General features: G+C 51.1%; 1 protein-coding gene across 5 annotated transcripts in view; it reads left to right on the forward strand.

The window, feature by feature from the left end:
• DIDO1 (death inducer-obliterator 1) overlaps positions 1 to 17264 on the forward strand; it is a 49214-nt gene that overhangs the window by 20843 nt on the left and 11107 nt on the right. For all 5 annotated transcript variants that reach the window (XR_009690090.1, XM_061126855.1, XM_061126857.1 and 2 more), the window contains exons 5-15: positions 262 to 583; positions 2446 to 2658; positions 3329 to 3542; positions 11937 to 12411; positions 12678 to 12837; positions 13234 to 13350; positions 13497 to 13601; positions 13837 to 13972; positions 14103 to 14631; positions 15182 to 15335; positions 16479 to 16568. Coding sequence is in view for 4 of the 5 variants with exons in the window: in XM_061126855.1 (XP_060982838.1) it covers positions 262 to 583; positions 2446 to 2658; positions 3329 to 3542; positions 11937 to 12411; positions 12678 to 12837; positions 13234 to 13350; positions 13497 to 13601; positions 13837 to 13972; positions 14103 to 14631; positions 15182 to 15335; positions 16479 to 16568 (2515 nt within the window). In the remaining variant the exon portion in view is untranslated. The remainder of the gene's footprint in view (positions 1 to 261; positions 584 to 2445; positions 2659 to 3328; positions 3543 to 11936; positions 12412 to 12677; positions 12838 to 13233; positions 13351 to 13496; positions 13602 to 13836; positions 13973 to 14102; positions 14632 to 15181; positions 15336 to 16478; positions 16569 to 17264) is intronic.

Raw genomic sequence — 17264 nt, forward strand, 5'->3', positions numbered from 1 at the left:
AGTTTGTCTCTGCCTTTTCATTCCTGATACCATTGGCTTCCCTGGTGGCTCAAGCAGTAAAGAATTCGCCTGCAATGTGGGAAACCTGGGTTCAGTCCCTGGGTTGGGAAGATCCCCTGGAGGAGGGAATGGCAACCCACTCTAATATCCTTACCTAGGAAATCCCATGGACAGAGGAGCTTGGCAGACTGCAGTCCATGGGGTCGCAAAGAGTTGGATACAACTGAGCGACTTAACACTTTGACCGTTGTTTTCTTTCAGGTTTATGATTTGCTGTGATCGATGTGAAGAATGGTTTCATGGTGACTGTGTGGGCATTTCTGAGGCTCGAGGGCGGCTCTTGGAGAGGAATGGGGAAGACTACATCTGCCCCAATTGCACGATCCTGCAGGTGCAGGACGAGGCCAGCTCAGAAGCCACAGACATGCAGGACACGAGGTCAGGACCCCTGGGTGCCGACAGCACAGACTTCACCAGTATAGGAACCGTGGAGCAGAAGTCAAGTGAAGACCAGGGAATTAAGGGTAGAATTGAAAAAGCTACAAACCCAAGTGGCAAGAAGAAACTCAAGATATTCCAGCCCGTAAGTACTTATTTCCTGAGGCTGATGGTAGAGGTGACTGTAAACCCTCAACTGCCTTGGGCAGAAACATCAAGATTGAAAGAGTCTGTCTTCTGAGATAAAGTTAGGTTTTTCCTATAATGATTGGCATAGGGCTGGGCTCTGTGGGCTCTTGGGGCCATGCACCTGCTCAGGGCCAGTATAGCCTGTTCTATTTTCTGTTGTTGTTGTTAACTGTGTCTGTCTCCTGTGCTGTCATTACTGATTTAATGTATTTCATAATTTTTTAAAAAAATTAGTCTTCAGTGGTCTCATGACCAGCATCTTGAGCTTAAAGTGCATGTATTAAGAAAATTACTTTCGAGTCACAGAAGCATGTGTGCACCTGTATCGCCTGCCCTGTGTTGAGAAAACCAGTAGTCTTGTCCCCACCTCAAGGCAAGATGCCAAGGCCAGCCATGGTGGCCGCACAGCTCCTCAGGGTGACAAGATGACTGTGCCTGATATGCCCTCTGTGATGGTGTCCCCCACTCACCAGTGTTTTGCAGCTCTTTTTTTCTCCTTTCTCAGCTCTTTTCACACATGTCTTGTCCAGGGGCCATGGTTTCTGTGCATCTTGAGAACTGTCTCAGGCTCTCACGAGTGTTGTACTCAGAGTGTGTTTTCACCCCAAGCCTTCCTTGAATTGGGGGCCCACCCCACCACCATGGCCCATCTCTTATAAGGTGTTGTACACGCAGGGGGCCTGGCGGTGGCCATGTCAGCACCCTTGCCATCACCCCCTTGCAGTGAGTTAGCTTTGAGGGCTGGACCCTGTCCTGGGGGTGTGAGGAGGCACTGAGTGGAAATATGAGAATAACTGGTAATTAAGAAAAAAATAATAGAAATGGAAGTCAGCAGGGAGCATCATCTTACTACTGTGTTTGAGACTGCACATAAGCTTAAGTGTTTTTTCTGGGTAGAACTTGAATTCTGTGGAGGGAAGTCAGTTAAGTACATTATTTGAGGAAAAAGATTTTGCTCAAGTACATTTGATGTATATGTCACATACATTATTAGTTTTGACCATTAAAACGTGCTTTAGTAATCATGGCCACAAGCAGCTGTGTTCAGCCCTTGTCATTTTCCAGATTCCTGCTGCATAACAGGTGACCAAAACTTAGTGACTCAGACAATAAACGTCCATTACCCCAGAAACCCAGGCCTAGCTGAGCCGGGTCCTCGGTCTTATAAGGCTGATCTCCATGTGTCAGTGGGGCTGGGGTCTCATCAGTCTCGGCTGGGGTAAGAGCCACTTCTAAAAGCTTTCACATAGCTTAGCATATAAAGTATGTTCCTGGCAATTGTGGCATACTGATATTGGACCTGTTGTTTCTGAGATCCATGTGTGGTTGGGCGTCCTGACTATTGCCTGAGGTCCTTGACTGCAGAGCCCAGGCCTGGGCACCTTCCCAGCAGAGCCAGCAGTGGAGTGTTCACTCTTTTGGAGGCTCAGTTCCTCTTTTGAGGGTTTTTACCTGATTAGTCAAACCTTTTGGACTAACTCAAAAGTCTCTTGCCTGGTATCTTAGTTGAACTGGCAAAATCCATGCCCATTCGCTCAATGACAGAACCTAATTCTGGTGTGAAATCCTGCTGTATTGAGAAGTGTGCAGCAGAAGTCCTCTGAAAGTTCTGCCCACCGTGCAGGGCTTGAAGGGTGGTTGACCCCTTACTCAGGGGAGAGGTGGGTTTATGTGTTTTGAATAAACAGATACATTTTTATGCATAATCATTCATACATGATTAAAGGCGTTAATCTCGGTACCCCGTAAATAGTAACCTTACAAAGCATGGTGCCTGCCCAGTGGGTGAGTACATTGAACCCGTGTCTGGTCCTGCAGGTCGTGGAGGCGCCTGGTGCTGCCAAGTGCATCGGCCCTGGGTGCTCAAGCGTGGCGCAGCCCGACTCGGTCTACTGCAGCAACGACTGCATCCTGAAGCATGCCGCAGCCACCATGCGCTTCCTGAGTGCAGGGAAGGAGCAGAAACCCAAAGCAAAAGAAAAGCTCAAGACAAAGCCAGAAAAAATCGTTCTTCAAAAATGTAGCGTTCAAGTAAGTTGACCAAGACCAGCAATTTGCATAGTTGAAACCAAAAGTGCCTGGAGGTGCCAGGCTTGGTAGGTTGATTGAGGGAGAGAAAGGTACACAGGCCCAGAGGGGCCCAGACGCCTGCATGCACCCTTTGCCTTTCCCACCAGTGTTCTGGTCAGAATTACGAAGAGGCACGTGTTGTCATGTTTTCTTCCTCTGCCTCTAGCTGAGGGACTAACAGAAACACAGAAGCCAGTGGCTGCATAGAGTACCTCCCCCTGCAGATCAGCCCTCCTGGGAGCGAGTGTTCCCTGTTGGAGTCTGTGTAGGCAGCGGGGTGGGGAAGCAGGCCCTGAGGGTGCCCACACTGAGTGTGTGGGGGAGGTGCGGGGGTGTCACTGGTGCGCTTGTCCTCTCCACGTGCTGTTGTGCACACAGCCCCTGTCTGGGCGGTGTCACACGGGGGGGAGGGCTGCCTGCTGTGCTCACGTTTCCTTTCACTGCTTCGCCCCAAAGCCCCTTGTTACCCTGGCAGCCTGGCCCCTCAGCAGGATGCTAGGGCAGTGGCCCATGCAGGTCATGGGCTGGGGTGACCCAGGAGCTGAGTGTGTCCCAGCCTGCACCGGCGAGTAAAATGAGCGCAGGCTAACTTCTGATCTCCCTAGTGATTGGGGCTTTACTGATTATCCAGGCAGGCATTAAAATCTCTTCTGTGCACAAGAGACTGGCTTCAGACAAGAAGGAAAACGCAGTGAAGAAGGCAGCAGTGGCCCCTCCCAGGAACGAGGTCCTCACTAAGGAGCCAGCCTGTGAGAGCAGCACGCCATCCTGGGCCAGCGACCACAATTACAATGCAGTAAAGCCAGAACAGACTGCTGCCCCCTGGCCGCCACTGTTGTATAAATGTATGTATCACCCAGGGGGAACTCTGGACCCTTCCTGGTCTTTCTGGACGGCCGTGCACTTGGGCCTGTTCAGAGCTAGGAGTTCTAGCCATGTGTGGTGCTGCACCTGCAGAGATCGGAGCCCTTGCCCGAGGCCAGGAGGCCTCCTGAGCCTGGCGCACCCTTCCTTAGTCTGTCGGGACTTCCTGTCAGTATTTCCAAAAAGCTGTACCAGCTCATGGCTGAATGTTCACCTCTGACCATTGATGTCTTTAATCGCTTTCTTTATTATTAGGCTCTGGTAAGTATGTATAGTGTCTTCAGCAGAACCTGATGGTGGGGCACTCAGCCCGTCCCCAAGGTCCGCCGGAGTCTGCCATGGTGCCACCACCGCCGGGAGCTCTCCACATGGGGCTGTGCCATGCAGTCTGCTCCCTACACACGTGACCCTCTCTTCTCTGTATGTTGTGGGAATCTCTTACTGCACAGTAGTGTTGTAGCTGATTTTCAGCTGAAGTAAGATTTTCAGGAGTTAAATTATTTTTGACCAAACTGGAATTTTTTTCACGTCCAATTCACATACTACACACGACACAAATACACACGCCAGTCCTGAAGGCCGTTGGCCCACTTCCTGTGCTGGAAGGTAAGTGAGCACGACGTCTCTGCGCGGAGCAGCACCCAGACCAGGAGTCCCGCCCTGCCCTCCTCCCCTGCCTCCTGGGAGCGGGGTTGGATGGGTCAGACAGACTCATGCAGTCCCAGAGGAGATATGCAGCTTGACTCTCCTCTGTTGTTGTTTCTCAACCTCATTCTCCAAAATTAAATTTTGGATGCTTAAATTGCTCCAGGGCACATTGTATTCTGTGATTGAGATTATTTTGTGCTCAGTTTTAATTTATGCTCTTAAACTCTTGCAACTTTTTTGAAAGCACCAAAAGGTTAAGTGGTCCTAAGTTTGCAGATTACAGGCGAGTGCTGCCTCCCTTCAGCCCAATCTTGGGCCTTTCCCCCAAAGGGGGACCTCCTGGATATAATGTGGCTGGAAAACTGCATTACTAGATGCATTTTGAGAATGTAAATGACCCAAGACCTAAGAAATGAATTTGCAAGTAAACTGCAAGATGATAACTATGTGTATGTATATATATTTTTATATATTTATTTATTTTCGGATATTAGGAGTGAGTGGTTAAATATTAACCAGTTGCTGTATTAAAATGAGTTTCAATACACCTCAGGTTGTTTGAACTAAGAACTTCATGCTAACTAACAACATGTCAAATTTCCATCAAATTATAGCACCTCAACACAGTAGAGGTATACCTCTACACAGTAGCACTTTACAGGGCTTAGGATTGGACCTAACTGTAACCATTGCCCAGCTGTGAGCGGGCGAGGAACAGCCTCTCTGAGATCCTGTGCTAACTGCTCTTGGTTGGTTCTTAGGCATGTGACAGAATAAAAGATAGACCGGGGTGTAGCCACAAACTTGGGTGATTGATTTCTCTCCAATTTCCTTCTCTATCAACCAGAATCCCCCAGGCTCTGAGCTAGGAGTCAGCTGTAGGGCGCTCCACAAGTAAGGAAAGTTGACAGACAGGAGGGGTGGGCACTTGTCCCCCAACTCTTTCTTCTGGGTTTTTGGTGGAAGACTGGGGTGGAGGGGTGGGGAGGTGGGGAGACCGGCCCACGAGGAGGCAGTGACTGCTCACAGGCGGGGTTTTCTCTCCCCTCTGCCCTGCCTTTTCTTTCTGCACATCAGCTCCTCACTGACTTTCCCAGCACATTTATGGCTCAGAACCACGTGGATGCATAGCCACAGTTTCAAGCCTACATAAGGCTAGTTTTTGAGCTAGTTGGGCTAGTTGCTTCTGATGATTTTTTGTTATCCCAGAAATGTCATCTTCCCAAAAGATGATTGGGAGGAGCGTAAAAGGGCGCTGGTAATCACCCGACTTCGCCTCGGTGAGTAGCAGCTGTGCCTCTGCCTCTTCCCCAAACCACCCCCTGACAGGGCGGGGGCTGCGGACCTTCCCCAGGGCCCTGCACACACACTCAGCAGGACCCTCACCTGCCACCCGAGCCTCGGCTGTGACTTTTCTCTGGGTGCAGGTGATGCCAGGACAGTCATCAGGAGGGGGCGTTGTCCACATGGCTCTGGGTCCAGGTTAGGTCTTGGGTAGCAGTTGGGTGGTCAGCGTGCTGCCCCGGCTGTGCTCTGGAACCTCCTCTCCCAGGCTGGCCCCGGCCTGGGGTTGTGGGTGAGGGGCAGCCCATGCTGTTCATGAGGGCTCTGACCTACTGCCCCCGTGGACGTAGAGCCCTTCACATCCTCGGGGTGATGGGAGTAACATGTACTTGCTCTCTGGTATTTATGTTGTTTTTCAGAGTTTCTGTACAGTTTACCTTAGGGAAACAATTGTCGTTTTATTTCTCCCCCAAATTATGATGTTTCTTCATGTTTTCATAGTTCTGCAACTCAAGTTTTCCTCTCCATTTCCTCCTCTTCACTTCTCAGTACTATCCAGGCACAAAGAGGGCTGAAGTGTTTTTTCTGAAGTGTCCCTGGTTTGTTAGAATTTGAAAGTGGAACTCTGACAGACTCAGAACATTTCCCCATGTTTTAGGCTTCTTCCATGGCCCCGAAGTGATTTGAGCAAACAGGGGATTTGAACAAAATTTTGAATGAAAAATGAGATTTCTGCAGTTTCCTTTAGCTTTGAGAATTAAAATGGGAACCCCTGGCAGAACCTGTGCACCAGGTCCAGTGATGCTGAGCAGCCTGCTGGGACACAAGCGTGGCCCACGTGAGCCACGTGTCCAGTCTCCCAAGTTGTGGCGGCTCCGTGGGCTCCAGGACCCAGGGATTGGTTTCACAGGGGTGACACCTGTCACAGACTGTGAGAGAAGATGAGCTTCCCAAAGCAGAGTAGTCAGTAGCGATGGCCCACTCGGAGAGACATGTTTTATCAGCTGCATGAGCCATTTTTATCCGTCTCTTCCAGGATAGTGGCAAAAATGTGTTTGGTGACAAACTAGCTTTGCACATCTGCATTTTTCCCCCCACTTGGAGAGTCAGAACCTGTTCTCATACAGGGTTCACCAAGATGGCTGTTTTTTGTCACCTATACAGTTAGAATGTTTTTGGATGTCATTGACATTCTTTGGTATTTTTTAAGTATTTTACTTCTTCCAAGTGTTTGATTTTTTAATAGCCAGCTATTCAGAAAGTTAGTGCAGGGAAGGTTTCGCATGCACAGATGTTTTCTCTGACAGACCCTCAGGTGTGCCCAGGCTGCCCCCCATAGTTCTGATGTTTCACCAGGGGATGGGGTAGAAGCTTCCAGCAGGACTGGTCTTGCTCACCATGCCTGCTCTTCTGTGGCCTGCAGCATGTGGCCTGTGGGGCTCTGCGTCTCCTGTGACACATGCAGACGAGCCCGAGGCAGAGTCCTGAGGTGGCATCGAGTCCACGGGCCTCTTTGAAGATGCAGCTGTAAATCCTCCCCTGTGGTACACGAGGTTCGGGTGTACTTGAAGTTGAACGGTTAACGTCCTCGATGTTTGTTTGTTGCACATTACTGTGCACATAGTTATAGTCTTCCTTCTGAAAGTTAAAGAAGTTAAGCTAAGAAGATCGATAAGAAAGTTTTCCACTTTAAATTTATGTAAACGAAGCTTGGGGCGTTGCCGTGCACCGGGAGGCATCAACAGGACAAACACCAAGGTAACTGCCGCTTAACCCTTGGGGTCAGCAGGTGCCTTGGGCCACAGGCTCCACTGAGCGCCACCCTTGGGGACTAGGGGTCTTCGGGGTGGGGGCAGTAAGCGTCCAACCTGCCCCTGGCCCCATCATGGTTCTTAAAGCTGTAGGTGATTTAGGCACAGACGAGTGAAAACTGAACCTCATTAAAGTTGTAGGAGTGCCTGTTGGCAGGGTCGGAGCTCAGGATACACAGCAGCTCTGCTCCTGGTGGGGTCTTGGGGAGGGGGTCACCTCCACCACTAGCCATGCAGACAGGACACGGGAACACTGCATCCCATGGCCTCCGTCCCATGTCATCCTAGTGATTCCTGTTGAAGGGGTGACTTTGACCGTTTCTTTCATACATTACCAACCCATTGTGAATCATTCAGTATTTTATTTTCAAAATACTGTATGTGAAACTATTAAAACAAGGAAGGGTTGTTTGCCTCTGGAAGTGTACTTGGTTTTTTGCAAATTTTATATGGATAGTTCTATGCACCTCTCAAGGTGTAAGTCGCTCAAATACTAGATATCAGTAAGAAAAAAGTCCATCTGGACAAACTTTGGCCCCAAAGGAGGACAGTTAGGCTATGCATCCACATACAGACAGACCCCTGCTGTGAGAGCGCAGGGCCAGACCTCAGGCCTCCCGAGTTTTCTCTGTACCCCCACGCCCCTGCCCCCGCCCCCCCCCCCCCCATGTAAGCATTACAACTACTACAGGAGAAATTCACTGAAGAATACTTAATTAAGCAAAGGTACAAAAGCAAAATGGTGTTTTTCACACCAGGAGGAGTCAAAAAGTTAAAATGAGAGGCATCCTCATACATGGCCAAGCTGAGCTGAAAATAGAGCTGCTGATACAGTGTGCGGAGTCCATACGCCAGGTCCACTATGGCCTCTAAGTCCTGGTTGGTCCCCTTACCCGATCCTTGGGCAGTAGCTGCCTTGTCTGGGCAGGTTTGTGGCCACGTGGGAATGGGCAAGGGGGGAAAGGGAGGGGGTCCTCATACCATGTGGTGAGTCTTGCTTGGTGCCTGGTCACACCAGAAGCTCTAATTCCTTTGACGTTTACAGCCCATGCTTCCTGAGAAGTGCCCCCCGCCTGTGCTTCCTCTGTACCCCGCTTTCATTGTGACACTAAGCCTCATATCTAGGGGCTTTTAGGGTAAACTGGCACCTCGTCTGGGCAGGACAAGAGGCATAAAGCCATGGCCGTCGCTCAGGGTTTCTTGCTGGGCCCTGTGAGGAGCCACCCTACAACAGCCTTGACTGGGCGCGGGCAGCCCAGCGCTGCTGCCTCGTCCTGCTGCAGCTGCTCGGCACTGTCTGCCCGACGAGGGCGGCCCTCCGCGCCTGTGTCCTCCCGTCCCCACCGAGGCCCACCAGTGCCACCCAGTGGCCAGCGAAGCCGTAGCGCCACAGCCGCCTCGCCGAGTGACAAGGCCTCCGGTTTCATGCTGATTGGGAAATTAGCCAATTAGAATGTTGCTGGTCCCTGAACGAACCCGGCCTGCCTAGTTCCTACCGGGCTTCACCACGAACAACTCATTTCCAGTATAAACCAATGGCCGGACCCAGCAGAAACGACGTCATCTGGGGCAGTGACCAGGCCACCGGGCAGCTTTTCCTCCTGTAGCTGCTCCCCAAGAAAATGCCTTGCCTGGAACTCGGGCCACTCTTTGTTGCAGGCAGGACCCCAGGATGACCCAGACTGGGCGCACACTCCTGGGGGAGGGGGCTTTGTTCTTCCAACTTGCAAACTGGTAGTCCCCCCTGCTTCCTGACAGCACTGTGGGGGTCTGCCGTCCCTGGAGCCACGATGCCCTGGGGCTGCTGCTTTCCTTCCCTTTGAAGGTGCACACACAGTCACAGCTAGGAGGAATTTGGGTGAAGAGTTGGCAGGTGCAGTTTAAGCTCTACACAGAAGTAAGTTTCTCACTGTCACACTCCAGTGCTGTGTGGTGTCGCTGCCATTCCATCAGCAACCAGCCCACATCTCTTGACAGTGGGGCCAGATGGACAAGGGGGACAGAGACAACTAGCTGTTAAGGTTCACCAGTGTCCACATATTTACTAATTTACACTAGTTAACATCTACCTACATACTCTGAGAGGCAGGGAAGGCAGGATGAAAGGTGACTTTAAAAAAGCCAGAGGCAACTAGTTTTCCAAGAGAGCTGAAGGCTGGTTCGGGAAAGCTGTCCCCTAGTTCTCAGGTGATGTTCACTTACTGCACCTGCTCCTAGACAGCAGGTCACTCACTTCAGTCACCTGGACTGGGAATGGCCCAGAAATAAGCCTCTGACTTCTGTTTCCCTGAGTGAGAGCACACTGGTGAGATAGCACAAGCATGGGTCTTAAAGAGTGAACGGATGTGAAGTTAATAGGAATTGTCACCTGAAACAATGTAGATGCCACAATGGCAGGATTTGAGACCCTATCACAGGTGCCTCATTTGAGGATTCTGGAAGCACTTTAGGCTACCTTTTTGGAATTACTTTAAAATGCAGTTAAGAATAATCTCAGTGAAGTCTGTAAAAAACCATCAGTGACTGGGCTGGTTTTAGGTCTGGATCTTAATCCTGACGGGCTGATTCCTTCATCCCCTGCTGGTGGTCACATCTGGGACCGCATCCTGCTGCACTCTGCTCCGTTTCCCCAAGAAGAGGGCCTCCACCGGTCTCATTTAACCTAAACTCTAGCAGTCTGTACATTAGGTGCTGCAGACCCTCTTAGCCAAGTCTGAGCTGGTGAAGAAGAGTTTCCATGTACTGAGGTGTGGCAACTCCCTTAGGGACATGAACTTGAGCTGATGAAATAATACGCACAGAAATGTAATTTTTCATTTTAGTTGCTGTGAGGTCCCCAGTTTTTACTGTATTAACTGATTTGCTGATGGGATGTGGGTATTGGCCAGCAGGGCAGATGTAGAGCATGAGTGGGCCCTTCACGGGGAGCGGGTGGTCTTGGGAAGGCCTAGACAGCATCACAGCGGGGTGCCAGCAGACACAGGACTAGTGGTTGGGACACCGTGGATGAGGGGCATGAATCAGGTTTTGTGAGATGAAAGTGGGAGACTGGAAGTCAAGATTGTTGCTTGATGACAGTGAACTGTCTCTAACCCGACTCTTAAAAAGTGCTGGGTGTGCATAGTAGCACTGTTTCAAACTTGGTTAGAAAGTAATTTCACTTAAACTATGAAGTGGAAAAAACTTGCAGTCCCTGGGCTTTTAGCACCCTCTCTGCCCTGGCATTGCCAGTGTTGGAGGCAGGGCAGTCCTGGAGGGCAGTGCTCTGACCCTGTGCCAGGACGGCCCTGCGGGGTGTTGGCTGTGAATGCCTTGGGGCTGTTGTGGAGTCAAGCCTTAGTTGCAGATAGGGTCTCACCTCCCTCACTGGACTTTCTCCCTGGGTCTCCCTAGGACAGTTGCAAGAAGCACCAGCAGGTGACAAATTGGTGACTCTAATCTCTGGGTAAAGTGGGAAGGTTGCTGGAACATCTTGAAGTCTCCCATTTAGGTGCTGGGGGCTCACCATGCCGTGGGTGTTTGAGAAGTCTGCACCTGGGCAGGTGGCCTCTCCATTGGTCCCATGTGAGATGACCAGCTGCCCCAGGTTGTGTCCCCATGCTGTCCCAGCTCGCACCCTGGGCCTGCCTGTTCCCCCCATTCTGCCCGTCTGGGTCCAACCATTCTGGGCAGTGGACTGGAGCGGGGCTGTCTGGGAGTGGGCCACAGACCCAGTACCAAGGGACTGTTCGTAAAAAAAAAAAAAATCAAGTGACTGGGCTGGTTTTAGGTCTGGATTTTAATCCTGACAGGCTGGTTCTGAGAATGACCTGCCTTGCTTAACCTGCAGGTGCAGCTCTCTTGGTCTGATACAGGGTTAGGTATACTCTGTCAGCATGAAGTACTGGCATAAAGATTTCCGTTTTAGATTTTGACCACATCCCTGTCTGGGTTAAAAGCCCAAACCTACTGTCTTAGCCAGTAACAAGCTGCAGCTGGAGGCATGTGGATGGGAATGTGTTTTGGCCCTGCCACCTGGCTCCTGGTATAAAAGTAGCTGGCCTCCCCATGTTGCAGTCTTCTGCCAGAATCGTATGTCTCATTAATGTTACCGTGTCCAATTGACTTTCCGAAAGAATGATGAACACCTGTGAGCCCCTTACCCCTGAGATGGACAGTTGCTAGTACTTCCAGAGCCTTTGGGGGTGGGGGCAGTGAGTATGCATTAAAGAGTATGTCTGCTGCATCCTGGAAAGGTTTTCTAAGTTCATGTTTACCAAAAATTGCACTGGAGTTCTCCATGAGAGTGGTCTTTGAAATTATACCTTTTCTTGATAAAATGAAATTTGCCCTTCAATTTTCAACGTATGTTAGCTGCTTAAATTTAGCCTTTAACAGCTTACTGGGCTTATTGGTTGAAGGAAAAGTTTTAATTAATAATAAAGCATTTTTCCTCGAAGTATATAGTCGCTATCAGAATTGTTGCTGGTAGTCCTTTTTACACTCCTTTTGTGAATTTAACAGTTACTTTAAAAGTTCTCTTTAAGTCCGTCTCACAGAGTGATGCCTGGTTAACTCTGCTGGTTTCTGGTGCACATGCTGTGTGGGCCCCCCACATCTCCACCTCACTAAGCGGGTCTCTCTCCTTTGCAGCTGCGAAGGAGGACAGACGCATGGAGGACAAGACGGCTGTGGTGGTGGCGAAGAAGTTGGCTCCTCCAGGGTCCTCGGGGGCCGGCAGACAACCCCCAGGCAGAAATCTCCTTCCAAAGAAGTCCCCTTCTTTTGCAAACACAGCAGTGGCCAAGCCCACTGTCAGAAAGTCGCCCTCCGGCTTCAAGGGCACCATCCCCAAGAGGCCGTGGCTCTCGGCCACCACTGCCCCCTCAGGCAGTGCTCCCCCTGCCAAGCAGGCAGGGCTGGTGGCTGCTGCTGCCTCATCTGCTTCCAGAAAGTTCCCCAGCTCTGCTGCTTCTGTGGGAGCTGTCAGGAAGCCTGGGAGTACCTCAGTTCCCCTGGCCTCTTCAGCCCCAGGACGCTTGGGCCCTGTGAGCCCCGCTTCATCACAGCCAAATTCACAGATTCGGCAGAATATAAGACGCTCCTTGAAGGAGATCTTGTGGAAAAGGTACGCTGTTTCACTGTTTCTTGTCTGTTAGAGTGGATGGTTTTCCCCATAAAAGGTGGCAGTTTCATGGTGGCCCCACTGTTGAAAAAGTCACACAAGGGACTTCCCTGGTGGTCCAGTGGTTAAGATTCCTCGCTTCTTCAGAGGAGTTTGGGTTCAATCCCTAATCGGGGAACTAAGATCCCGAATGGCACGTGGCGCAGCCCAGAAAATAAAGTCACTTATAAGTGCAGCAGTTGATGGGGGGCTTTTTTCATTCCTTCTAGAGTCAATGACAGTGATGACTTAATCATGACAGAAAATGAAGTAGGGAAAATCGCACTGCTCATCGAGAAGGAGATGTTTAACTTGTTCCGAGTCACGGACAATCGGTACAAGAGCAAGTATCGCAGCCTCATGTTCAACCTCAAGGACCCCAAAAACCAGGTGTGTACCTGACCCTTAGTAGTGGGACAGCCCTGGCCAGGTGCTGCCCAGGCCTGCAGTCAGGGCACTTGTTCCCCGCAGCGGCTATGGGTGAGCGGTGCACTGTCCTCATGGAGCCAGGCACTCACCTGGCCAGGCTCCTGCCTGCCTGCACTACCTCTTAACTCTGTACCTTCTTCAGTCGACTGTTTTCTGTGAGGTGATCTCTAGCAGGGTTGGTGCAGCAGGCCAACAAATCGGCTGCCCATCTCGGGGCCCCTGTTGTCTGGGCCCTCAACTGGCTGTGGGGCCTCCGGGAAGGAACTTACCTTGCTGTGGTCTCCACATCCTTTCTAGTGTCTTAGAATCAGACCTGCAGAGATTTTGAAGGCATGAATGAGACCTGTTTGTTTATAGGGACTTTTCCATCGAGTTCTGCGTGAAGAAATCTCATTGGCAAAACTGGTGAGAATGAAGCCAGAAGAACTGGTCTCCAAAGAGCTCTCCGTGTGGAGAGAGCGAACGACAAAGCCCGTGAGTACTGGCAGGAGCGGCGACTGGAGGCCCAGAAGCCTCCTACCCCCCACCCCCTACCCCCTAGAAGTGAACTAATAGCCTGTTGATGCAGGCGAGTCCTCTTGGGTAAGAAGGGCTAAGGCTTTATGTCTTTCTCATTTTAGGTGATGGAGTCCAGAACGAAATTGCACAATGAGACTAAGAAGCCTGCCATTAAACAGGAAGCCGTTCCCGACATGGAAGACTCTCCACCAGTGTCAGACTCTGATGTAAGCACCTGCGCCTTTGGGGTTTCCAGATTATTGCCGGGTGCTTGAGTTATTGGGAGGATACTGACCTTAAGCAAATGTGTGGAGTTCTGCTGCTCCTCAAGTTCTTGTGTCCAGTGGTCCTGTTTTCTTTCTTCAGTGATCCTTAGTCATGTGGGGTGCTTTCTTATGGGCGCTGTTCATTTGGGGATGGGTTGGAAAAGAAGTGATCCCTCTGCCGCTTGATGTGTGTTAGGAGCAGCAAGAGTCGGTGCGGGCAGCCCCCGAGCGGAGTGCAGCGCCGCTGCCAGGTGTCTTCAGCAGCATGCTGCAGGACACGACCAGCCAGCACCGGGCGCACCTCTTTGACCTAAACTGCAAGATCTGCACGGGTGAGCGGGCCTGGGGACACTGGAGAGCCTCTTCCTGACCTTGGGCTCAAGTCAAGTCAGATGGTCAGGGGCTAGAGTTCGCCCTCCACCATGTGGGATTTCTCATGCAGGCCTTCCTCTTGTTCTCCAGGTCAGGTTCCATCCTCGGAAGATGAGCCAGCTCCGAAAAAACAGAAGTTGTCAACTTCTGTCAAGAAGGAAGAGTCCAAGTCCAAGCGCGACAGCCCCCCACCTGAGCCGGTTCTCAGCGAGGCAGATGATGTGGCGCCTGAAACCCCGCCTGAAAATGCCTCAGAGCCAGACCTGGAAAGTGCAGCTCGAACCCACTTAGAGGGGAAGTACCTCCCAGCGCCTCTGGAGGATAGCCAGCCTGAGCCCCCCGCCCTGGAAGGTCCACCCTGCCCCGCCCCTGGTGGTGGCAGCGTGCTCACCACGGTCACGATGTCCGGTCGGGACCCCAGGACTGCATTGGGCGGGCCGAGCACGGCCACAACTCCTGCAACAACCCACCCGGAGGGCACCACCCCAGCAGAGCCCCGACAAGACATACCAAAGCCAGTGCCACCCTCCGTGACGGTGCCCAAGTCCATCCTGGCCAAACCATCCATGTCCCCTGAGCCTAGATATCTCCTGTCCGTGCCACCGTCCCCAAGCATCAGGTGCGGCTTCTGCGTCCTTCCTTTCCGATGAACAGGGAGAGCAGTGATGAGTGACAGTCATTCAGCTCTGAAATCCACCCAGAAGTGCAGCTCTCTTCAGTTTTCTGTTTCATAAAAAGGCATATTTTGAAGCTTCAGTTTTAGGGTGACTAGTTATCCTCTTAGAGATATAGATCTTAAAAACTAAATTTAGAGCCATCTGCTTTTGTTGCCTATGCAGTATGTATTTCTTTGACCAGGATGTATTTGGTGTCTCAGATGGTAAAGAGTCTGGCTTCCCTGGTGGCTCAGATAGTAAAGAGTCTGCTGCAATGCGGGAAACTTGGGTTCGATGCCTGGTGGGGAAGATCCCCTGGAGAAGGAAAGGTTGCCTGGAATGGCAACCCACTCCAGTATTCTTACCTGGAAAATTCCACGGACAGAGGAGCCTGATGGGGTTCCATGGGGTCGCAAAGAGTCAGACATGACTTTCACACAATTTAAGTAAATACTGGCAATTCTTTGGGCAGAGAGAGAAGGTTCACTTACTTTCTGTGGTTTTGTTTTGCAGCATCTCAGAGTCCCGGTCCCCTCCTGAAGGAGACACAACTCTCTTCTTGTCTCGACTCAGCACGATTTGGAAAGGATTTATTAACATGCAAAGCGTAGCCAAGTTTGTCACTAAGGCGTATCCTGTCTCTGGATGTTTTGATTATCTCAGTGAGGTTAGAACCGAGAGAAGTGTGAGAGTGTGTATGTCTGCGCGCGCGCATGAACACACCTGTTTTCCAAGGAACTCTGATTCCTCACTGGAGTCAAATGTGAACCAAGAGAGAAGAGTGTGTGTGTGTGTGTGTGTGTGTGTGTGTGTGTGTGTGTGTGTGTATGCGTATTCCTCACTGGAGTCAAATGTGAACCAAGGGAGAAGTGTGTGTGTGTGTGTGTGTGTGTGTGTGTGTGTATGCGTATTCCTCACTGGAGTCAAATGTGAACCAAGAGAGAAGAGTGTGTGTGTGTGTGTGTGTGTGTATGTGTATGCGTATTCCTCACTGGAGTCAAATGTGAACCAAGAGAGAAGTGTGTGTGTGTGTGTATGCGTATTCCTCACTGGAGTCAAATGTGAACCAAGAGAGAATGTGTGTGTGTGTGTGTGTGTGTGTGTGTATGCGTATTCCTCACTGGAGTCAAATGTGAACCAAGAGAGAAGTGTGTGTGTGTGTGTGTGTGCGTGCGTGTGTGCGCGCGCACGCGAGCATACCTGTTTTCCAAGGCACTCTGATCCTGTACTGGAGTCAGAAGTGTGACCGTCTTCCTCTTGAGTGTCTGGATACACAAGCTCCTCTAAAGGCAAAATAGCAGTGGTTTGTGCTGGGCTAAGTCGGAGATTATGCAGTTCGCACAGTGATGAGAATTCAGACCCTTCATCTGAAGCTTGCCTTCCTCCTCCCTCTGCTCCACTAGAGCTTGTACAGGACCTGGGTGGGTGTGCGTGTGCCCAGCTGCCTGTGTGCAGGGGCACACACCCAGCACCGTTGTTTTTCAGAATTAATGAAACAGCACTAGCATTTCAGACTCAGCCAAGAGTGCTTAGGCACTTCTGAATCATACCTGATTGTTACTCTGTATGTTTGTTCTTAAAAGAGAACGTTAAAATGCTTTGCCATCACCCTAGTTAGCAGCCGGTTGTCCTTGTACCATCCTTGGGTTTGGTCATTCATGTCCTGGATGTTAGTTAACGGAGCAGCGTTTGACTGCGTGATCGCTACTTTGTTTGGAACAGTTGTGGTTTTCTTGTGGATCTGGCGTCTGGGGTCTCTCTGCGACCGCCAGGGTTTTACTGGCCACTCATCAGAGTCTGTTCCGTTTAGGACCTGCCCGACACGATTCACATTGGCGGGAGGATTGCTCCAAAGACCGTGTGGGATTACATCGGCAAGCTCAAATCCTCAGTGTCCAAGGTACCTGCCCACGGCCCGGTCGCTGCGCCCGAGGAAGGAGGGGTTTGTTAGCACTTGAAATGTCTCAGTTTGTGAGGTGTTTCCAGGTGAATGTTTCACATCCAGCTGATAGCTGGCCACCCTGTGAGGGTGTGTTTGGGGAGCATGGCGGTGGGAGCTTTGTGATGGGTGTGCTGCTGAGTCAGTCAGAAACACGGGCGCTTGGCTTCCTTACTGTTGAGCTGCTGGAGTAGCGTTGGCAGTGGCGGGGCGGCCAGCGGAGATGTGGACCCAGCCATGTGTCTGTCTGCATGTGTGCTGCTCTTTGTTGGAGGGGCTCTGGTTTTTGTTGGGGTCACAGAGGGTGATGACCCTGGTCCAGTTCAGCCCTTGGGTTTCAGAGCTGCAGACAGCTCATCACATGCTTCATGGTCTCTTAGCTCTGTGTCAGATGCTGGCCCTACACGCAGATGAGCCCTTCGGTTCAAGAGCCCCATGAGGTGGGATCTGTGTCGAGATCCCCTGGGACTATAAATAGAAATAATTTTAAAGAGACTCCTCCGAGACCAAGATGGAACCCAGCAGTCTTGAGTGTGGGGCCTGTGCTCCTTCACCGCCCTGTTTTTCTCATGTGTTGGGCAGCAGGACTGGGCACTGCTTCCCTCGCAGCTGCTTCTGAGGCTCAGCAGCTTTTTCGAGCAGCCACAGACCCATGGT

The sequence above is a fragment of the Dama dama genome, chromosome 23 (assembly GCF_033118175.1).
Source record: "Dama dama isolate Ldn47 chromosome 23, ASM3311817v1, whole genome shotgun sequence".
In the NCBI taxonomy this organism is placed as follows: Eukaryota; Metazoa; Chordata; class Mammalia; order Artiodactyla; family Cervidae; genus Dama; species Dama dama.